This window comes from Malus domestica, chromosome 07 (genome assembly GCF_042453785.1).
Source record: "Malus domestica chromosome 07, GDT2T_hap1".
NCBI classification, from domain to species: Eukaryota; Viridiplantae; Streptophyta; class Magnoliopsida; order Rosales; family Rosaceae; genus Malus; species Malus domestica.
In genome coordinates, this window is record NC_091667.1 from 6855059 (window position 1) to 6878434 (window position 23376).

Consider the following 23376-nt stretch of genomic DNA (forward strand, 5'->3'; position numbering starts at 1 on the left):
ATTTTATTTTATTTGTTTTGAGGTCAACTCATTTCACTAAAAACTTAGAGCTTAATTCGAATTATTTTGAGCATGTTTACAACTCCTACATGTGGTGCTCACTATATAAAAATTAAGGTATTTTGTTTTGAATGCGAGAAAGACAAACATGAAACAAGCATGCTAGTTCAATTGCATTCCAAATCCACAATAAAAGACATCTGGCCACAGTTGAGGGTTTGGAGGGAAACTATTAAAATTGGCTTGCAATACATCTGGCAATCTGTCACCCTATTATTGGGTTTCGGTAATTATTCGGTTTTGTTTTGGTGATTTTGTTGTTAGTTGATGATTTGTGATGTAGATGGAGCAGGAAGAGGATGACTCTTTCTTCTCCTCTTGGAAAGAACCAATGCTATACCCCTGCGAATGCAATGCACTCACTGAAGCTTTTTCATTCAACGGTTTTGGTGGTGATGATGCAAATCCTGAAGGAGAAGAAGACCCTTGAGAATGAGTACTCTTTCTTTTCTTCACATTCTCCACCTTCGAGTTAAGCACCTCCGAAGACATGGAGTGCGTGAAAGAGTCCTCTTTTGGGGAACAAGACATAGAACTAGTTTGAGTAGAAGACCGAGTTTTCATTGATTCATACTGAATTTCATCAACTGAGAGTGGCCTCAAACGCCAAGGACGAGCGTTACCCACAAAATACCCAGAATTCCAACTCTCGCCCTCTCTTTTCTCACCATACCCACATGGGTGTTCACACCCGCCGTCGAAATTCGACGAAACGGGAAATATTGTAGGCATATAAGACTCAGAAGTACCTGTTGGAAAATATTAGGATTTTAGTTTATTTGAATATTTGATTTTCTGGGCTTAGCCCGTTAGCATTAGGGTTTTGATTTCTTACCTTTTAGGATTAGGGTTAGTTTATTATAAATATCGTGCTTGTTATTCATTTGAAATTAAGTTATTCACAGTATAGTCTCTTAGGGTTTTGTAGCCGTTCTGGCATTTGTTTAATAATATTTATATTATTTTGTTAGTCTCGTTCGTTGCGCACTCTGATATTCAACTTGGTATCTGAACAGGTTAAATCCTTCAGGAATTAATCTGTTTTGGGGGTTGATATGGATTTGTTTGTTCAGTATCAAAATATCAGTTTTGTTTTAGTTAGGGTTTTGTTGTTTGAAAACAAAAGTTGAATCTGTTTGCTAGGGAAGCACACCTCGCTGAACCCAGAACCCCAAACTACCGTTCGTCGTTCGTCATCTGCTACAACCCAAGCCTACACCGAAGCTGCCGCTTGCACCCACTCCCACTCCGTCAAATTTGCTGGAGCCACCACGCCACTGTCGCATCCAAAACCTTGCATGCCTTCTGTACTCGCTGCCCCGAACCACTGCTGTTGAGTTCGAGACCACCGCCACACCTGACCGATCTGCTTGCCTCGCAATGCAACCAGCCCAGAAAATCAGCCGCCATAGCCCCATAATGATGAAATGCGCACCAGTCTGATGTTCAGCACCGTACTTGCCATCTCCGCTGCATTGTAACCTGATCAGTTCTGTCAACAACCTTTCCTGATCCGCCTGCACCGCGACCCGTTTGCCACTGTTACTTTTGTTGTGTTGATTTTTTGTGAGAAAGAAGGAAAAAATGAAAAAAAAAAAAGGAAAAGAAAGAAAAAGAAAAACTGTTGTCCAATGCAAGAAAAAGTTATGTTGTTTGTTGAAGGAATGCATTCGAAAAGTCCCAGGAGAAAGAAAAAAAAATTGGTGAAAAAAAAAATTGGCTGTTTGTTTTAGGCCCACACGGGCAGGGAAAGTATGGTTAAGTTTGTTTTAGGCCTGCATGAATTGTTGGTTGACGTGTTTGGAATTGTTTTGTGATCGTCATTTGAGTACTTGGAATTGTGACCATTCGAATGATAGTATTTGTGTTTGTTTGTTCGTTGCTACAATTTGTTGGATTTGTGACCAAGTGGACAACAAGCCAAAATACCTTTCGACTAATAAAATAGAATAAGGAAAAGGGGGACATCATTATGATGTCTAGCCCTTGATTTGTGGCTTTTACAAAGGCAAAGAATATGTGGCCTTTTGTTTATATTAAGGCATTTGGTTATGCCTTTAGAAAAGAGAAGAGTTGGGGAGCGGCAGATGAGAGAAACCAGGGAGAGCATTTGGCTCTCCCATTTGAATATGAGCTGCTCCTTCCCACCATTTGTAATAATCCCATTTTGTTAGTAATCACTCAATCAAAGATATTTGTGCTACATTTTGTGGCTTTTGGGAGAGAAGGAATTTGGTATATGTTTCCATCTTCTCCATTTGTTCTTTGTGAGAGTGAGAGCTATTAGGTGTATGTGGGATTTGGGTTTGAAAGTTAAAACTCTATTTGTAATCTCCATTTTGATATTAGTGGAATTTCCTCGCCGTCTCGGAACTGGACGTAGGCTTACACCGAACCAGTATAAATCCTTGTGTCATTTGGATTATTTGTCTTATCATATTTTGCCGTTGTTGCTTATTGGTTTCATATTTGACGCTTCCGCACAACACAATTGAGATATGAAAATCTCGTCCGTTTAGTGACGGGTTCTTTTCATACTCTCAACACTAGCCAGTTTGAACCAGAAATAGTTTGCCTGCAAGAATCAAGAATCAAGAATCAAGAATAAGTTTGCCAGTTTGTCAGTCAAGTCAAGTCCAGTCAAGTCAAGTCAAGTTTACATGCCTACCAGTCCAGCTAACAGAGTCAGTTCGCATCTGCTTGTTTGCAAACCCATGTCGTATACCGCCATGAGTTTGACGGGGGCGTTGGAAAATATTAGGATTTTAGTTTATTTGAATATTTGGTTTTCTTACATGCCTACCAGTCCAGCTAACAGAGCCAGTTCGCATCTGCTTGTTTGCAAACCCATGTTGTATACCGCCATAAGTTTGACGGGGTGCGTTGGAAAATATTAGGATTTTAGTTTATTTGAATATTTGGTTTTCTGGGCTTAGCCTGTTAGCATTAGGGTTTTGATTTCTTACGTTTTAGGATTAGGGTTAATTTATTATAAATATCGTGCTTGTTATTCATTTGAAATCAAGTTATTTACAACGTAGTCTCTTAGAGTTTTGTAGCCGTTTCGACATTCTCGGTTGTTTAAGAATATTTTTATTATTTTGTTAGTTTCGTTCTTTACGCACTCTGATATTCAACTGTACCTACATTTGAGCTATTCTCAAACCCTATTTCAGCACCATTTCTTCAGCTGAACGAGCCATAGGACATGGCAATGCCGACGAAGATAACGTGAATGAGCTCCCAGAATTTAGTGAGAATCGTGTGCTTGATAAATTCGGGAGCTTGTGAGGGGAAAAGTGGAAGAACAACGATGAACCGCAAAGATTAGAGCCTTAAGGAGAAAGTGCATAGTGTAGGACTTACCGTGTTGAATCGGATTTCGGTGAGCTTCTAAGTTTGGATCGGAGAATGGAAAGTGGGATTTTCTGTAGGGGATGGAGTCCGCCATTGATGAGCAGGTGAGCTTCCGCGGAGGTTTTAGATTTTGTGTGAAGCAAGGAAGACTTTGAAGGCAGGGAAGAAGAAAGAGTGGAAAAAAGTGCGTGCGGACGGGTTAGGAATTCAAAAGGTGGAGTGTCGAAAATTATGACCGTTTGGTTGGAATGACGATATTGACCTTGTGTTTTGTTTTGATTTCCGGGATTTTGTGGAGTGGTGATCTTAGGTATCGTTTGGTACGTGGGACGGGACGGGACGAAACGGGACGAGCCGTTCCGTCCTACGTTTGGTGCGCCTAAAAATTGTGAAATTTGGCTGATTTTTCGTTCCACCTCTTCCCCCTGGAACGATCCGTTCCACATCCATGGAACACAAATTTATAACAATTTGTGACAAAATTTCTCCTTATCTTTTTCAATATTTACATCATCCATTCCGCCCTGTTCCGTCCCGTCCCATCCCGTCCTGTCCTATTTCGTTCCGTCTGCGTACCAAACGGTACCTTATGATTCTCATCTGTTGGGGCTTGGAGGTCATTTGACCGAAGAACAAAACAAAAGCAATTTGGTGGAACAATATAAACGGCAGCGTCATGATTGAAACAAAAGCAATTTGGTGCAACACAGAGCTCATTGAGCACCTAGCAAAATAGCAATGCAAACTAGATGAGTCATGAACATACAAATTTGATGATACACATCTAGGAAGAATTTTTCTCATACGTTTTTTAAGTTTTTTTTATTTTTTTATTTTTTATACGGGACAATGAAAGATAAGCGATTTTTTAACATTCTATTTTTCTTCAATACTTATCCTGTTATTTCTAGTCGTACGATTGAATAAATATAAAAATAATCAATAGACAGGAACAAATCACTACCTAATGAAACTGGAATTTTTGCATGTATATGTGAACCAAAATTATTTAACATTAAATTGAATTGTTATTTAGTTTGATTGGTTGCTTTTTTTAGACGTGAAAGTAACAACATGGAGATGAAAATTTAAATTCTTTGAGTTGGTGACATGTATAAGTAGGTTTTTTTTTTTTCTGACATTTTGTATAGTTGATTGAGTCTAAGTTAAAACACCCCTCGAAAAAAAAACCACCCTACTTAAGCCAAATTCACTTTAAGTTACTAGGAGTATTTCCAAGAGATGATGTAAAATAATGAAAATTTTATTTCAAATAGTCAAATTAAAAAAAAAAAATACATCTCCAACATATTCTTTAAAAGAGTTTATATTACAACAAAATGATTTACAGAACAACTGTTTATCAGATAAATATTAAGAAAACAATAAAGCTCAAAGGTGGAACCTTGAGCAAGAAGAACATGAAGAGAGATAAGACTCTTTTAGAAAAAGATTGTTGAGTTTGAATTGTTAATAATAAAATATTTAAATTTGTTAAAATAAAAAATGTTATTAGAGATAAAAAAAAATAAATTGAGTAGCTAAATAGTTTTTTGACACTGTCTACTTACTAATTTAACAAAAATTTAGACTATCAAATGGCATGCATTCAAGGCTATCTTTGGGCCGACCTAGGACCCAGCCCAATTGCCATATGAGAAAATCACAGCGAAACAAATAAGAGAGAGGGGGAGAGGGAGAGGGAGAGAGAGAGAGCGATGGCAGGAACAGAGGAATTTGTGGAAGCAGATAATGCAGAGGCCATAATCAACAGAATCGAACAAAAATCTTGAAAGATCGAAAACTTACTTAAACTGTATCACTCCAAATCCTTTCCCCTTTGTACATTCAAATTTCTGTAAAACCCCTTAATGATTTGGTAATTCCCCAAAAACCTTAACTGTTTGATCCGTTTTCATCTAGGTACAAGATAGTTGAAGCTCTAAAAACTGCTCTTGAAGGCTCGCCTCTCAAAGCGCTCCTAGGTTTGTCTTTTCTCTTTTGCTAATCTTCTGTTCAGAATTGTTCTCCTGTGTTTAATTATAATCCAAGTGTCCCGTTTGGCGTGGAATGCAAAGAAAGTGATGAGATTTTTTTTTTTTTAATTTTTAATTTTTTGAGTTTTGCAGTCTGCAAATTGGATAATGGTGCATAGAGCTATCATGGCTATTAAAGATGTGGATCTTTGGATCCCTAGTACTATGACATTCTCATGAAGTAAGTAGTTATACCTTATGAATGCTATCCGATTTTGGTTCGAGTATTTTACGTAATCTATTGAATTGAAATTTGAAATCTATGTAGATAATGAACTTTGTTTTGCTAGAAGGTGGTTTTGTATAGATTTGTTGTCTGTATATAACACGAATCTCGTTAGCGGTTGGTAATAGTTGCGTGATTCAATGTGCTTAAAACTGTTGGAAGTTCTTTAACCAAATATAAAGTAGACATGAGTATACTAGAGCATTTTCAGTTAAACCGGTTGAAGATTTTCCCAAACGGAGAACCAAAGTATGTTGAGTTATAGAAATGAACTTCAATTTGACTGGTTACGTAGGTCTGGCTCTTCCTTTGCGTGCATTCAGTATCTTTATCCTTTTAGATGTTGTTGATTATAGGCAAGTTACCTAGACTTGTGCTTTGTTAGGGTACAAATAAACCGTGGCCTTCACTATCCATTTCAGGCCTTAGAGAGATTTGTTTGAATCAAATATGGCTGTTGAGTATCTTATATTCCTGAATGAATCCAATTTGTATGATTAGTGAATGGGATTTTGGGAATATAAAGAACAAGCAACAAGGTTCCCTTGTAAGTCTGGGACAACATTTCATCCTTGCAAGGCCTAATCCTTATGGTCTTTCCGGGCACCTAACACACTACGTTGAGTTTGGCGTCTAGTGTGAAACAAATAGTTGCTTTCTTGGGCAATCAATGGCTCCATGAATGTGTAGAAAGTAATTTATCAAAAGGCTTCAACGTAGACACGGGGACGTATTTTATGTAGTATAGTTCATAATGAATATCACTATATGTGAAACATTTGTATGTTTCTTCTTATTTCGTATCCAAGATGTCAGATTATTGTCTTTAGAGTGTTTGTTATACGTACAGCTTTGGTGTAGTGTCATATAAACAAGTATTCTACCCCCAAGTTTTAGAAAATGTTAGGTTTACATATTTTTTCGTCTAAGTTTGTGATTCCGATTTCTTGATGTTTTTCTCATTAGTTATCTTTATTATTCTTCCTTTTTCCTATAAGAACAGTTCTCCCGCCCTTCTTTTCCCCATCTTTGGTATGTGTGCGCACACACACACACGCACGCACACGTGTGTATATATATATATATATATTATACGATAATATTATATTATATATAAATTATTTGGGTCGGATTCGGAGATGATTATGGAATGAGGATCTTTATAACCGTATCCAAATCTATAACCGAATAATATTTATGGTTTTTTTATATCCAAAATATTTGAGTGCCTCCGATCCGCGCGATTTGTTCTTCTCCGACCCGCCGGAGCTCCTCTTCGACCCTCTCGAGCTCATCGAATAGCACTCTATGGAGTTACCCAAATTTTCATACCCAAATCCGTTCATTCGGACGGTTGTCCACGGTTATTGGATTTAATGTTTTGAATTGTCATCCCTAGCTTAAACCACCAAAACCCAAACCTTGCAGCTTCTTCTGAGGCTTGTCTGTGTCTCTCTCAAGGGTCTCTCTCTCTCTATATATACGTATATTTAATTTGTTTTGCTTGAAAGAAAATAAGGAAAAATCATCAATTTTTGAATCAGGGATTCATAAATTGGTTTGGATATTTGAAATGAAGTTGTATGTACCATCAAAGCTTAAATCCTTGTGGAATTGAATTCTATAAATATGTGGGTGTTTGAATTTGTAGGGGCTCAGACGTCACAATGGAGAGGAAGGCTCGTGAAAGTAACAGTGAGTTCGAGGACGATGGTGATTTGACAGCGATGAGCTGAATGTTAGTTTGATTTGTAAATTCTGTTATTGGGTTTTGGTAATCATTTGGTTTTGTTTTGGTTATTTTATTGTTAATTGATGATTTGTGATGTAGATGAAGCAGGAAGAGGATGAACTTGATGATGAGCACTATGGCGAGGAGGAGGAAAAAGAATCAGAAAATGAGGAAGAAGATGGAGGAGAAGTTGGGGAAGAGGAAAATGGTGATGAGCAAAACAATAATAAAGATGCCGAGATGGAAGAACTCGAGAAAGAATACATGAATCTTTGTCATCAGGAGCAGTAAGAGACTTCCGTTCACAATCCTTTTATTTTTAATTATAAACTTGTGATGCTTAATTAGAATGAAGACATAGAGCTAAATGATGTGAATATAAGAGATAATATGCATAGCAGTTGGAGGTTGGTGACGAAATTTGATATTAGGTTACAGAAGTCATTGAATAATGTAAATAATCCGCGAGTGTAGCTATAGGAATTGAATACTAGTGCCATTTTCATCTTAGCTCAAGGCTAATTTTCAGTATCTATTTAATTTAGTTACTACGAAAGCACAAAATGGAGCTATATAGGCTGACATATGAAGTTAATTTTGTTCTTCGTTTATTCCCTGTTCCCATGCAGAGATATTTTAAAGAATCTAAAGGGTCATAAGGACGAAGATCTTCTTAAAGGTCAAGCAGTGAAGAACCAAAGGGTGTGTTGTTCAAAATAATAGCTCTTTTCATATCCATGAAATAGGTTTTGTTTGTCAACATGAAATTATTGCTCCTTGTTTAAAGCTTCTTTTTATGCCAATCCTTAAAGTTGAAAAAAAAAAAGATTTATATAGTGAGTTATTGTCTGATTGATGTTTATTCTCACCCATTTTCTATGCCTTTTGTTTTTCATTTTTCTGAAGGCTCTCTGGGACAAAGCTCTTGAGTTCAGATTCTTGCTTCAGAAAGCATTCTCAAGTTCACATAGATTACCGCAGGTCGCTTTTGCTTTTCCCTTTTTTATTTAGATTTTTTACATGTTAAGATATTACATTCTTACCTGAGAGGTTAATGCAGGAGCCAGTTAGGTCTTTATTTTGCGATTCACATGAGGGTGTCAATGCAGCATATTCTGATCTAGTTGACTCATCAAGAGAACTTTGGACTCACTAGCGGAACTACAAGAAGTATGGTTGTCAAAAGGTTTTTTGTCTACCTCTTACTACTTGGTTTGCGGTTTAGCTTCATGCCTTGTTGTATTACGGTAAGTGCTTTATACATTGTTATGATTTGTTAATATTGCCATTTGTATATGCTAACATTTATCACATCAGGCTATTTTTTCTTGTTGCAGCTTTACTTGGGAAGAACCTGTCCGTTGTTCAAGCAACACATGGTATGTGCAAAGTACATTTATCAAACTATTATATTTATTTTGTAATACAATTTGGCTTTCTGTTCTTGTGCATAATCTATCATTTTTGGCATGATAAGAATTGCCAATATGTGAAAGGTTTGCAGCTATGCTTGGTGATTTACGTTTTGTGTTTGAAGTTTTTAATAACCGATTACATTCTCATAATGTGTGTTTGGCTTATAACTATACTATTAGTTAAGATAGAGTTCAATTTTGTGAAATCAAACTTTAAGGAAATGCTTAAGTTTTCATATGATTGTGAGGGTTCCCCAAATTTCAGAAGTTCCACTACAACGGTAGCTATAATTAGTCAGATTATGCTGGCCCAAGTTTATCCCAAAACACAAAGCATCGAGCTTGAGCTTGGACTGGCTCAATTGTTAATGTAAATCTTGGAGCATCAGCTTTGGTTCTGCTGAATTGTAGTGAAGTTTGTGCTTTGTTCTGATTGAGGACAAGCCAGTTCCAATAGGTGATGGTTTGAGCATAATAGGTGGGAAGTTCAAAGTAGTCCAATTGGTCAGAAATACAGTTGTTTTCGACAAACATTAGACACCTTGGGATTTTGATTACAGAAACATCAATTAAATCACACTCTAGAGGTAGGTATTTGTTGCAGTTGTCAAAAGCATAATGTTGACATGCAACGTAAATCAGTTGGGCCTTGTTTTGTTGATCTGAGGATAGCCTAGACGAAGCCAGATTTGAAATTGCCCTAGGATGTCGGCACAAATCTTTCCTGCTTGATCTCATATAAACCTTAGCCTGATTTAGCGAAAAAATTGGCTTTTGGACTACCATGGTCTAATTGACTGTCCTACTTTGTGCTGTTTGCATATGTTCATGAACTTCATGATGGTGATGAGGATTGGTCACGGATTTCTGAGTTGCTGTCGAGGTACTCAAATCATAATTAGATATTCTGAGAAGAATCATATTCTACTATCTACATACACTCTTATTCTATTGAAGTCTTATCTATAAAACTGATTTTTTTTTTCCTTCTTCATGCCATACTTCGCTGATCCATTTGGAGCAGCATAAAGAACTTCGGAGTTTTGTTGTTTTATCGTTAAAATTCTCGTAAATGGTGGATTCAAGTACCTTACTATTATTGCTGTATATAATAGTAAGGTATTTGAATCCCCAAATGAGGTACAAATTAATTGTTTGGGATGGACGCAGTCTATAATTAGTTTGATACTACGTTTGAACAAATTTGGGCTGTTTGTGGAGTTTGGTACTTTGCTTCATTTTTCTTTTTGGATGGCCCATTGTGACTTGATGAATTTGTTCCTTTTATTGCTACAATGCAACCTGTGTGTGAGGACTGTGACGGTTTCAATACTCTTCATGCGCCATTACCTTTAATTGTATCTTTATGTTTAAAATTTTGATTCGTTTGCCGCTTCGATGTGCAGCCTGTAAGGTCTGCTTTAATTATCTCTTTGATGTGTTATAAAAGTTATATATCTATTTGCACAAGTTAAGTACTTTCCTCACTCTGATAGGAGACACAATCTGATGCTGGTGCACAAGCTGTTGGCGACCCCGAACTTTTGGATGACTTTGATTTTTACCAGCAATTTCTAAAAGAATGTTTTGAGACAATTGACCCAGCAACTTATGGTAAAACTATTGGGCATCTCATACTTCATGTATGAATGATTGCATTTGAATTTGATATACGGGTTACCCAATCTATAAGATTTCCTGTAGTTCAAAGCATATGTAATCAGATTGCATATAAAAACTGTGGCTTTTGGAAATTGTTAAGGATTGTATCGTCCTAAGTGATGTCTGGTATCCTCGTTAATTTGCTGCTTTGGATATGTGGACTTGATGAACATGATTTTCAAACAATTTGGACTCGTCTAACCAACTTTAAGTAACTAAGTCTGAGTCATGAGGAGAGTTTCATTCAAACAATCTGTATCTGCAGCCATTGAAGTCAATGGCACCGTATTGTCTCAGCTTATAGTGGGCTCGGAACCCAATCGATCCCGAACTTCTATTGTTTTTGTGTTTTTGTAACTTTAAAAATGTAACAAGCTAGCAGTAATGCCTGCTAACAATCACGACCTATTTGATCCTGAACTTCTATTGTTTATTAATTTTGATTTTGCACTATTTGATTATCCGCAGAGAACATTTTATTCTTTGAAAAAGTTGCATGCTAAGAAGAGGAAGATTGTTGACAGAATAGCCTCTACGAGTCGCAACATAAGGTATCAATAGATTCTCGGTTCCCTGTGTGAAACTGTTTTGATTTTGTTTTGGAATATCTTGGAGCGTCTGTTGAGCAAACTAGGCCAGGTTGTTGAAGGCTTATTACATTATGCTTTTGCAGGTACAATGTTTATGAGAAGATAGTAAATTTCATGGCTCCAGAGACCATGGCCTTTTCTCCTATGCTTCCTGATCTCAATAATTTGTTCGGGTTGAAGAAGCAGAAACCAGCTAAGAAATAGTCTGCTCTTAATTTATTTGATATATTAGTCAATCCAATATCTGTCGTACTGATATTTATGCAATTTACACAGTTTTTCAATGGGAGCCCAGTCTTTAAGAAGCATGATTTTGTTGTAAATGATAATTACTATCTGTAAATTTGACATTTATAAGCAGATAGGATGTTTATGCAGTATTTGATGATGTTGAACACATATGAACTTGGATATTTTGAAGGTAGAAAACATCTTGAAAACAAGGAGGGAATCTAAAGATGTCTGTATCAAGTAAAAGTACAAACTCATGGATGGCTAGTGGACTACTGTCGCTTCTTTTTCTGGCAGCTGTGAGGAGCACCTTCTAGCGTCTGAGGCCACAATTGTTACTAGCATCCCTCGTCCTTCCAATTATGTAATTAGGTTTATCCTCTTGCCCTTCTTTGTCTGAAAAACATACAAAAAATGTCGTATCCAGTGCACAAGGCTCCCGCTTTATGCAGGGTCTGGAAGAGGTGAATGTCGGCTAACCTTACCCCCATTTATGGAGAGGCTGCTCCCAAGTCTCGAACCCGAGACCTAAAATTTATGTTTTTGAAATGAATACAGACAGACTTGGAAGTGTTTGGATGGAGTATAATTCATTGCAATACAACGACATAGCATACCTGTGTCTTCTTCATTAGTGTCCATGATGAGGCTATTTAAAAATCTCCACGGAAAGGTATCAGTGTCTTCAACAAAGTCCTTACTGCAACCAGGGAAGTATATTCTTGGTATATGCTCGTACATGGGCAAATCTCCACCGATGACAATTGGATAATTAGGATCTGATTTGGTGTTGTTTTGCATACTTATCATCATATTATATTCTGGTGCTCTTGCACAAGCTCGCACCAGTTCTCATGAGTACTGAAACAAGCACTTCATCTCCACATTGTAATGTTGTTTCACTCTCCATCCTCCAATGGTTTAACCATATCATATCTTTTCCGTCACCTGGAATTCCATATAACTCTAGGACATAGATCCACTTCAGACCCTTAAGCATCCGGTACTGTTCACTTTAACGAAAAATCACATTTTTACACTAAAAAGTCAATCCTAATATTATTCACTTTACCCTTTATTTTGTCCTTATCATTAAAATTCAAAGTTTTCAAGCCATTTTCATTAGTTTTCCTTTATTATAATTCTCCTCCTTTGCATAGGTAACAAAGATGTTGAAGCCCTGAATTCTGTGACTAGCAAGTAGTAAAGGGACAATAAAAGATATGAAGGACTTGGTACTTTTATGGCTAAACCGGCCTGGAACCTCATTCCCAGCAAAAAATGTGATCAATACACCATATTCATACAGTCCCTATGTACTTGCCAGTTATCACAACATTACTCAGTCATTTCTTTCCCATTATATATGTGCAATAAACCATCTTAATGTGACTAATTATTTTTCTTCAATTGGAAATTGGTAGATGTTCTCTCTAGTGTTTGATATGTTAGTTTTGCTAAATTTGTTTCTTTTGGGCTGTAAATTTTTCTGCTGTAAATTTTTCTGCATGATGTGGCTGTTGAATATTTTTGAAGTTTCACATTATCGTATGTTAAGAAAAAAAGCAAGTTTATGCAGTGTAATATTACTATTGGAGTTCTAATCAAGTACTTTTGTAAGTATAACATGAGTTAAATTAGAATTAATGCGAGCTTCAGTAGAAGGTTGTAAATATTGGGATGCGACATCATGTCTCACTGAAGTATTGGATGAATAAAGGGGTTTTTGAACATTAGTCCTTGCAAAAGATTAAAATTTTAAAATAATTGGTGCTAGATTACATATTCAATTTAATCCTTTGAAGTGTACTTTTATCAAAATTTATATTCAATTTTTGTTATTTAATGTGTATTTTTATTTAATCTCTCCACATTAAATTTTAATTTATTAATATGCACATATTTAGTTCTTTAATTATAAATGAACATAAATGAGAAAATATTAAAAGAAATTTGTGATACAAAATATATAAATACATGATTGTACTATGCCGAAATATATATAATTGACTTTTTGTACCTACATGATTGTACCGAAATATATTATAATCAACCTAAATGTATGTACCGAAATGTATTATATTGAATTAATGTACCTAAATATCAATACCGAAATGTAAGTACCAAAATGTATGTACCGAAATATACGTACCAAAACATACGTACCGAAATATATGTATAGAAACATACGTACCGAAATATACGTACCGAAATGTACGTACAAAAATATACGTACCGAAATGTATTATATTGAATTAATGTACTTAAAGGTCAATACCGAAAGGTATATACCAAAATGTACATACCGTAATGTATGTACAGAAATATAGTATATTGAATTAATGAACCTGATTCAAATGAGATGTATTAGGTTCGAATCTCGTGGATAACGAATTTGATACCAAATTAAGTTGTCCATTGTGTGTGTCTTAATATACATACCAAAATATATGTACCGAAATATACGTACCGATATTTGTAGTACTGATATTCATGCAATTTACACAGTTTTTCAATGGGAGACCAGTCTTTAAGAAGCATGATTTCGTTGTAAATCACAATTACTATCTGTAAATTTGACATTTACAAGCAGATAGGATGTTTATGCAATATTTGATGATGTTGAACACATATGAACTTGGATATTTTGAAGGTAGAAAACATCTTGAAAACAAGGAGGGAATCTCAAGATGTCTGTATCAAGTAAAACTACCAATTCATGGATCGCTTGTGGACTACTGTCGCTTCTTTTTCTGGGAGATGGAGGACTGAACTACTAGAGCAAGCATGAAAAATAAGCTGGCAGCTGTGAGGAGCACCTTCTAGCGTCCAAGGCCGCAATTGTTACTGGCATCCCTCGTCCTTCCAATTATGTAATTAGGTTCATCCTCTTGCCCTTCTTCTTTGTCTGAAAAACATACAAATAACATAAAATTTATGTTTTTGAATTGAATACAGACAAACTTGGAAGTGTTTGGATGGAGTATAATGAATTGCCATACAACGACATAGCATACCTGTGTCTTCTTCATCAGTGTCCATGATGAGGCTATTTAAAAATCTCCACGGAAAGATATCAGTGCCTTCAACAAAGTCTTTACTGCAACCAAGGAAGTATATTCCTGGTAAATGCTCGTACATGGACAAATCTTCACCGATGGCAATTGGATAATTAGGATCTGATTTGGTGTTGTTTTGCATACTTATCATCATATTATTCTGGTGCTCAGGCTTGTTCTTTGGAATAGAACTCCCAATTACAGGTCGTCGTAAAAGTCGTACCCAGTGCATAAGGTTTCCGCTTTACGCAGGGTCTGGGAGAGGTAGGTAATTGCTAGTCAATAAGTTCCAAAAAGCATAGCCACCATTAATGAAAAGGACAAAGTGCAAGAGGTTTAGGATGCAAGAAAGACTTACTTTAAAGAGCAGATGATTAGATATCATCCCAGCTGCACCTGAGACTGCAATATTAATTAATTTCTTCCATGATTTTGTCTCTTCTTCCTGTGAATTTTGGACCTTATTAGATACACTACTTAATTCATTGCAAAGGAAAAGCAACTGCAAGTCAATAATCAGATATGCTCTCTCTCTCTCTCTCTCTCTCTCTCTCTCAGACACACACACACACACAAACACACATTACAAACAGAAAAAAAACTGCATGCATCTTCAGCAGAAAGTCATTAACCAGCAACAAACAGAAAAAAAAACCCCAAAATCGACGGTTTTTGTCTGATTCACTATTTATGCAACAAAATTGTAAAACATAGATTACAGTACATAACAAATGAGTCTTATGCAGTAACTACCAAACAAAACAGAGAAAATTCTACTTTTGGTAATGAAAGTCTAAATATACTAGAACAGCTCGACTAGACAAATTGACAGACACCATATGTACACTTGTATGACACGCTGAAGCTCCAGAGTTTTTACTACTAAGATAAGGTGAAAACCCCAAAAATCTATACCAAAATTCACAGAATCAACATAAACCCAGATAACAAAACGAAGAAAGGTTACAGCTTGGAGATCATAGGTGAGGCAGAACACGCCGAAGCACTCAGGCTTGTTCTTCGGGTCTTCGGTTTGCGCTGGAGCTGCTGGAGCTTGAACTTGACTGACATCAGGAACAAGAAAATTACTACTACCACAAAACAAAACAAAAACCCAAAAAAAAAAAAAACCAAAAAAAAAAAAAGAGAAAAAGAAATGGTGGAGATATGTAAAGATATTAAAGCTTACTTGGGTGCAACAGAGCAACAGATTCTGGCATTTCGAGTGTGAGGGAGCGGCCGAAAAGCGACACGGCGGTGAGAGTGGAGATGGGTCGATAAGGATGAGAGCTGGGATAATTGAAAAAGGTGGGTCTTGGTGTATGAAGGTGTTGATAGCTCAGCTACTGCCATGGTGTTGGCGTTGTAGCAGAGACAAAAGATGAGAGGGAGAGAGATGGGAACAGGGGTTTTGAAGAGAAGGTCTGTTTGAAGACAGAGACAGAGATTGGTTTGGAGGGAGGGGAAGAGAGGGAGGGAGATGAAGGAAGGAAGAGAGAGTGTGTGTAGGAAAAGATGGATTTTGAAATATTAGTCTAAGGCCATGCAAATGACACTTGTCAATATTCCCTCATCCATAAGATAATCTCTGTTTTATTTCTTAAATTTTATCAGATCTTAGATATGCTGCAATGATATTCGATGAGCATTTATGATCATGATTGTAATGGCACTAGGTATTTGTAAGTACTGTAGCAAGTCCTTAAAGAATTACTTGTAGTTGCTTCCATTAAATTTTGATGGTTGTGTTCATAACTTAGGACAACAAGCTGCAGTTGGTTTTATTATTCGATACAAATGGAATAGCAAGAATCCATTTTGCTATTACTTCTGTGATTGGAGCAAAGTTTAATTTATGATTGAAATTTGGATTAGTTTGAGCTAAACGCTTAGGTCTTACAAACATTTTCAGGTTTTAATCAACATACTTCAATACAGATAAATCATGACTTTAACGTATTCTTTCACTGCTTGAAGATATTAAAAGTTTAAAGATGGATGTTCGGCTTGTTTGTACTCGTCATTTTGGTTTCACACAAAGACATGGCGAGTATGAACAAGCTAAACCTCCATCATCAAACTTTTGCGACAACTTAGCTTCATTGGGACATTAGAGATTGAATGCAGTCGCATCCAACAACCAAAGTCCAAGATTTTGGCATCAACTAGTAATATGGCTCCTACAGTAGCATTGCAGTAGCTAACTCGCCAGGGCAATGAGTGATAGACTTATTTCCTCTTAAGTCTTTATTTTATTGGGCTTGATATTTCGTTAATTTAGTTTGTGGTCGGAATTTCATGAACGTAAAGTGCACAATTGGACCCAAAAGAATGGAAAAAGGGAGCAAAAACCCAAAGGAGTCTCTCCCTGTTTCGGTACCACCACTACTTTTGTTGCTTGTGTTTTCGACATCCCACACCGCACCAAGACAAGGCAAGACGATCACCATAGGTTCCATAATTTTGTTTTGTTTTAAATACAACGATATATTTTACTGAAAATATGATTGTAGCCCTTCCAACTCAATTTTCTTCATATAAAACCCTACATAACTTTTTTACTCAAAGAAAACCCAATGACCAGGATCCACATAGGCAAATTCATTAATTTCATATTACTTCACACATTTTACATTTTTTACAAGCCTAAAATACCCCTATTACATATTTGATGTAGACAATTAATTGTAAGGAGAGAGTAAATGATTTTGCAACAAGAAAAAAAGAAGAAGACATTAATGTTAAAATTTTATTGCATATTAATTTTTTAGAAAGGCTTTGAATATTCATAAAACTATTCGATTCAGTTTTTTTCACCCTACTCTTGAATACTTTTGAATTTATCCTTTTTTTTATTAATATATTAGAACATTTTATTTCATTATCTACATGCACATTAATTTACCTACAACAATTATACCATGGGTGTAATATAATATCTCTTTTTTACAACGATGCAAAATAATGTTTATACCAACAACAAAATGTGCCTAACATATGTACTAATACATAGAAAATAATTTACCTATATTAAGAAGAAATGTAGTTCGATGCATAGTATTAAAAATACTATGTTACACCCATGTTTATACAACAATAAAACGTGCCTAACATATCTAACAATACATGGAAAATAATTTACCTACAAGTTAGATAAATGTTATTTGGTTGGGTGTAGTATAAATTTTTTTAATAATTGGAAAAATTAAATATAACTAGGTGTACTGTAATTTTTTTTATATATAATTAGAACAAATTAATTTACTACCTACTATTTTGAAATGTTCATTTCTAATGATGCAAAATGTTCATTACCAAGCTACAAATTAATTTCCAATAATTTACCTACAACAATTATACCATGGGTGTAATGTAATATCTTTCTTTACAATGATACAAAATATTGTATGTACCAACAACAAAACGTGCCTAACATAAGTACTTATACATGGAAAATAATTTACCTATAACAAAAGAAATGCAGTTTGATGTATAAAATCAACAATATTATGTTCCACTCAACAAAACGTGTCTAACATATATAACAATACATAGAAAATAATTTACCTACAAGTTAGAGGAATGTTATTTGATTCAAAATATATAATGTAGGTGTAGTATTTTTTTTTAAAATAATTGGAACAAACTAATTTACCTACCAATTAATATGGGTAAAATTGCTACAAAATATATCACGAAAAAAAAAAACTACTTTTCTAGTTTGACATGGATACGGTTAATGCAAACACTTTTTACATTTTATTTCACTTTTTCTACTACTTTTAATTTGGCATAAATTTTGGAATTTGGAAAAGGAACCATAAAGTATGAGTGGCATGAGTGTAAATAAATTGTATTAATAGGTCAATAATGTTCCCATATGTTTGCAAATTTTAAATTTGGACTTAAACTGGATCTTTAAAGATAGATGGGTTTTTATCTAGAAATAATGAGTTGTAAGGACCAAAATCTAAAGCACCCTATATTTTATATTAGTCACACAATATACAACTTGATTTAGTATTGAATTTGTCATATATGAGATTTGAACTTAAAACCTTCACTTACAAATAAAGAGAAAAAATCCATGAGATTCTACAGCCATGCATTTCACAATTAATGGCTAATAATAATAGTAATAGGAAAAATCCACACATGGTTGGTATGTAAAGAAATTAAAAAAAAATTAATTAGTTAGAATTTGGATGACAATCTGACTCTTAATTGGATAAAATATAATTGATGTCTCAATACTTTCTTTCTAGTTGGAGAGTGAATATCAAAAACTCCCAATTTGTATAATATAACTGAGAAAGAATTCTTTCCCTATGCTTTTGTGAACATATCTACTATTTGTTTTGGTTGAGCAACGTACTTTGTAACGATCCAACAATTTTTCACTATTTGTAATAAACTAACAATCAATCTCTATATGTCTTGTTTTTTTTCTTCATAAAAATCCGGATTAGCAACTATATTTAAAGTTGGCTGGTTATCAAATGATGTGGTTGTTGCTGATTGAATTGTTACTTAACTATTGATTAACGTGGTTATTTCCTATTGGTGACACATAATTTGGTTTGCAAATTTTGTTTAAATTTAGGTTTTCCTAATATTACCCGTTATTTAAACGGTTATCCGTAACCGTAACCATGAATTTTAAATAGGTGCGTAACCACGGGTATTTTGTCCATCCTTATTTGGGGTTGGTGAATTGCATAATGGTGGTCAGTGAGAGGCTAAAATGCCTCTATGAGTCTTTTTAACCCCTAAAAAGGTGAACTGTCGTGGAAAAGCCACTAACTGGTCCCTTAAAAAAATGGTCTAAAAAGGCCCAAGTCTTGGCTATAAAGGAAAGAAGTACTAGGACTGAAGATCGTAGGATTAAAGGGGAAAGGAAAGAGATCCCCTCCGGATCTTTCCCTCTAAAGCCCAAGGATCAAGTGATCCAGGCTTTTGAAATTTGATCCAATGGCTAAAAACAGAGAAGTTAGTAAAAACTTTTAAAAGTTATAATAATTATTAGCCGTTGGATCAAATTTCAAAGGCCCAGATCACTTGATCCTTGGGCTTTGGAAGGAGAGATCTTAAGAGGGTCTCTTTCCGAGGGGAAGTCCTCCCCTGTGACAAACTATTCTTATTATGTTAAATGTCAATTGAATTAATATATTAGTACTAACTGTTTAGTGCTTGAGCTCTTATATATACAAACGAGCAATGGATTGCCTTATGTCTTTCTCTTCTTTAACTCACTGCTTCTAGAGCTCAAACTTTCTCCACTCGCTATAATTTAGAGTAAATTATCATATTGTTTGTTAAAAAAAAATCATATTATTTTTTCCCAAAAAGAAAACAAGGAATACAAAAAAATCATAGTTTAAGTTGGTTACAAAGCTATTATTACCAATTCGCTACGCAAGATTAAACAATTTCAATATAAGAGACTGCAACGACTTTTTAACATCTCCCTTAAATTTATAATGCTAGTTGAAACCTGAAAACTACTTGGTTATGGATTCAAACTGCAGACGAATGCCATGACAATCTGGAAAACCAAATGATCGATATCTTGTCTAGTGGACTAAGTCTTAGCTAAGTTGACTAGAGCAATATACTCCTCTCGCTGCACCCAAGTTCAAAATGGCTAGAGCGGCCTACTACTTCACGGCTGCATCTTAAGTTCAAAACCCCCTTATTAGCTATTCTAAAGTTGAGGAGTAATTTGACTGTAGCTTAGCTACAGTCAAAATTTTGCCCCTTGATTTTGCTTTATTTGCACAATGCTGCCACCAAATATGTGTTGGGCTGGGGTTCGGGCTCCCTTTTTCTCTTCAATAGCCTTCTGTTGGTTTTTGGTAAGATGCCCGACCCTTAGTCAGGCTCTCAATGATTTAATTACAGTTCTGCCCATCGAAGATTACAATCTGATGGTGGAGATGATGTATTAGGAAGGGAAATTTTGTCCTCTCGGTTTTGAGCGAATTAGGGGGTAGCTGGTAGGTTTGCGTTTGTTGTCATTCAATGAGGGTTTGGGGGATGGAGGTTGAGAGAGAGAGAGATGGAAATAGAGCGAAGATGAGGGGTAAAGGTCTCAGCGCTGTTGTTGCAAATGGATTTCACAAGTGGGAGAGTGGGGATGGTCAGAGAAAACCATATTGGTCGTCAAGATTTCAGGGAGAGAGGTATGGGTCATGAACAGAGGCAACTGAGGGTGGTGTGTGTCGGATCTTGCGTTGCATGCCTGGATTTCCAAAGATAAGTTTGTTTTTTTAATTGGATTCTTTACAGTTAGCTTAGATTTTCGAATTTTTTAGTACGTTAGGTCAGGTTTTGGGGGATTCATCTCTCTGTTTACTCCCTTATTTGTTTCATTTTCTCTCATTTTGGGGATTCATCTCTTTGTTCTGTTTGTTTGTTCGTTCTTTGTTTTAAGGTCAGTTGCTTTTTTTTTTTGTGGGTTTTCAGTTTGTTAATTTGTTTAATGGGTAAATTACATAAACCTATCTCAACTATTGGATTAGTCACAGTTTCGTACCTCATCTTTAAAAAATGTTAATGTCATACCTCATCTACGAATTTGTTACAATTTCATATCGTGTGTTAGTTGGTCTGTTAATTGTTCCGTTAAATAGTGACGTGACTTAAAAAAATTAATTAAATATTAAAAACTAAAAAAATAAAATCATTTAATATTTTTTTTGTATGGGGGACCCACCCCACTAACCTTTGTTTGCTCTGCCCCTTATTCTCCTCTTACAGTCTGTCCCTCAATCTCTCTTCATTCCGTCCTCCCTCCTTCCTTTCTATCTCCTCAAATTTTCTCACTTGCCAAAAAGACGAAAGCAGTGAAAGCAGGGGGCAGCGATGTCCTTCTCATCCGCCACCAACTTGGCCCAGCCTCCCCAGCTCAATACCACCGCCAGCACCCCCAGATGCAATGACAAGCCCTCCCTGCTGCTCCCCCCCAAAGGCATCCTCCTTTCTCTGATCTACCCGCAAGCTCCGACCCACTTCCTTCTCCTACTCCATTGCCCACCGCTGATCCGCCATTCTCCGAAGCTGTCAAGGAGAAAGGGAGAGAGGGAGAGCTGTCAAGGTCGGGGCAGACAATCCATCTCCATGTTGCAGCGTGGGTGGGTTAGGGGTGGGTCCCATACAAAAAAATATTAAATGATTTTAGTTTTTTAGTTTTTAATATTTAATTAAATTTTTTAAGCCACGTCACTATTTAAAGTAATAATTGACAAATTAACTGATAAAATGTATAAAATTGTAATAAATTCGTAGATAAGGTATGACATTAACATTTTTAAAAAATGAAGTATGAAACTTTGGTTATCTCAATATTTGAGGCAGTTTTATATAATTTACCCTTGTTTAATTGTTGTTAATTTTACAGTTTAATTGTTTCCCCTTATCTGGATTGTTAAGTTTTGGACTTTTTTTTTTTTCCAAAATCCACATGAACTGAGCTTTAGTGCTAAAGGAGACATGGATTTTATTTTGTGCTGGACTTTATATGTATTCAGACTGGGAACACAATCTTTGTTGAATTCTAAGTTTTTATCCACTTTTGCTTTTTTTTCCCCTTCATTGGTTTCAATTAATTGTTGTTTTAGTATAACTATTGCCTATATGTTTCGGATGAGGTATTTCTCTTACTTTTTCTTTCTTTCTTTACCGATACCGAAGCCGTTCCGCTCGTCCCTCTTTCGAGGAGGGACTTCGCTTCACTCCTTGAAGGAACCAAGTTTGCGGTTACTTATATGATAACCTAGAAGCATCAGCTTCTGAGGGTGTCATTCATTGCATGTGGTAAGTACTACGTGTTTTACGGACCTATGCTTTCTCTGCCAATCTTTTATTGTTGTTGTTGGTGTAAGTATTTATGTTAAGTACTAGCAAACATAGTATTATTGCAAATTGTTCTATTCGATAGAAATATAGACATCCAGGATGGAAGGGTCACATATTTGGACCGTATTCTTGGAAGATGATTGCATTATTAAATAAACTGCATATTATTTGGGTTGGGTTGGGTTAGAAGATATGGCTACAAGAGGAATTAAATATGTGGATTCCTATTGAGTTGACAATGAATGAGATTTCTTCCTTTCTGAATGGCGTGTGTAGTCTGCACGGAGGGGAAAAAGAAGGGGAGAAATTCCTTCTCTTCCATTATTTGGTTGGTCAAGGAAGAAAATACTCATCTTTATCTCCTCAGTCCTGCCTAAATTAACTGGAGTCTGAAATGTTTTTTTTTAGAAAGAGTTGGAAGTTTTTCTTATTTAGAATTTTAATGATTAGGTTATTGAAAACAAGCCAGTCCAAATATGTGATGGTTTACGCGTATCAGGTGGGAAGTTCAGAGTAGATCAACAAAATTAGACACTTTGTGATTTTGATTACAGCCTTCAAGGAAACATCAATTAAATAACCACTCTAGAGGTAGGTAATTATTGTTGTTGTTGTTAAAAGCATAATGTTGGCATAGAAGGTAAATCAGTTGAGTCTTGTTTTCTGATCTGAGGATAGCCAAAATGAAGCCAGATTTCAAATCTGCCCAAGGATGTCAGCACAAATCAATCCTGCTTGATCTCATATAAGCCTTAGCCTGATTAAGCTTAAAAAAAAAAAAGGCTTTTGGGCTACCATGGTCTAATTGGCTGTCCTAGTGTGTACTGTTTGCATTTTCATTAACTTCGTACTGCATATGTTCATGTATTGCTTCTCCTAATACATATCCTGTTCTGTAGGTGAATCTGGACAATCTAAGAAGTCACAGTCATCTAAGAACATTGATAGTGATGGTGATGGTGATGAGGATTGGTCACGGATTTCTTAGTTGCTGTCGAGGTACTCAAATCATAATTTGGATATTCTGAAAAGAGGAATCATATTCTACTATCTAGATATGCTCTTGTTATATTGAAGCCTATCTATAAAACTGAAATATTGTTTAACATTATTGTTCATGCCATACTTCGCTGATCCATTTGGAGCCGCAA

The 23376-nt window shown here is 35.7% G+C and overlaps 4 protein-coding genes and 1 long non-coding RNA gene across 16 annotated transcripts in view; 2 read left to right on the forward strand and 3 right to left on the reverse strand.

Annotated features, from left to right (window-relative positions):
* Positions 1 to 23376, forward strand: part of LOC103402802 (uncharacterized) — a 41223-nt gene that overhangs the window by 15170 nt on the left and 2677 nt on the right. The window contains exons 1-3 of one of the 2 annotated variants that reach the window (XR_011583009.1): positions 21370 to 21512; positions 22061 to 22183; positions 23125 to 23224. Coding sequence is in view for 1 of the 2 variants with exons in the window: in XM_070825200.1 (XP_070681301.1) it covers positions 23125 to 23213 (89 nt within the window). In the remaining variant the exon portion in view is untranslated. Of the gene's footprint in view, positions 1 to 21369; positions 21513 to 22060; positions 22184 to 23124; positions 23225 to 23376 lie in introns of those variants that run through there. The other variant, XM_070825200.1, reaches the window with a different exon arrangement.
* Positions 1 to 23376, reverse strand: part of LOC139197545 (uncharacterized) — a 55897-nt gene that overhangs the window by 2030 nt on the left and 30491 nt on the right. The window lies entirely within an intron of this gene.
* Positions 5111 to 11950, forward strand: LOC139197543 (protein BFR2-like). 9 transcript variants are annotated; one of them, XM_070825202.1, is made up of 12 exons: positions 5111 to 5233; positions 5341 to 5402; positions 5547 to 5634; positions 7331 to 7417; positions 7511 to 7698; positions 8041 to 8113; positions 8318 to 8392; positions 8472 to 8658; positions 8749 to 8790; positions 10323 to 10440; positions 10957 to 11039; positions 11162 to 11950. In XM_070825202.1, exons 5-8 carry the CDS (start codon positions 7511 to 7513, stop codon positions 8565 to 8567), a joined length of 432 nt encoding a protein of 143 aa, XP_070681303.1. In that variant the 5' UTR covers positions 5111 to 5233; positions 5341 to 5402; positions 5547 to 5634; positions 7331 to 7417; the 3' UTR covers positions 8568 to 8658; positions 8749 to 8790; positions 10323 to 10440; positions 10957 to 11039; positions 11162 to 11950. The 9 variants fall into 9 exon arrangements, with proteins under 9 accessions (XP_070681303.1, XP_070681306.1, XP_070681305.1 ...); XM_070825205.1 differs by having other exon boundaries at positions 11500 to 11637; XM_070825204.1 differs by having other exon boundaries at positions 8729 to 8790; positions 11162 to 11521.
* On the reverse strand, positions 11978 to 14351 carry LOC139197496 (uncharacterized). The gene is made up of 5 exons (XM_070825061.1): positions 14327 to 14351; positions 14158 to 14217; positions 13602 to 13657; positions 12419 to 12621; positions 11978 to 12322 (listed from the first exon to the last, which is right to left on the reverse strand). The coding sequence occupies exons 1-5, from the start codon at positions 14349 to 14351 to the stop codon at positions 12124 to 12126; spliced, it is 543 nt and encodes a 180-aa protein (XP_070681162.1). The 3' UTR covers positions 11978 to 12123.
* LOC139197544 (malate dehydrogenase [NADP], chloroplastic-like) lies at positions 13839 to 15890 on the reverse strand. Of its 3 annotated transcripts, XM_070825212.1 has the most exons (6): positions 15558 to 15890; positions 15336 to 15432; positions 14727 to 14813; positions 14513 to 14623; positions 14327 to 14409; positions 13839 to 14217 (listed from the first exon to the last, which is right to left on the reverse strand). In XM_070825212.1, exons 1-4 carry the CDS (start codon positions 15719 to 15721, stop codon positions 14567 to 14569), a joined length of 405 nt encoding a protein of 134 aa, XP_070681313.1. In that variant the 5' UTR covers positions 15722 to 15890; the 3' UTR covers positions 13839 to 14217; positions 14327 to 14409; positions 14513 to 14566. The 3 variants fall into 3 exon arrangements, with proteins under 3 accessions (XP_070681313.1, XP_070681314.1, XP_070681312.1); XM_070825213.1 differs by lacking the exon at positions 14513 to 14623; XM_070825211.1 differs by having other exon boundaries at positions 14327 to 14623.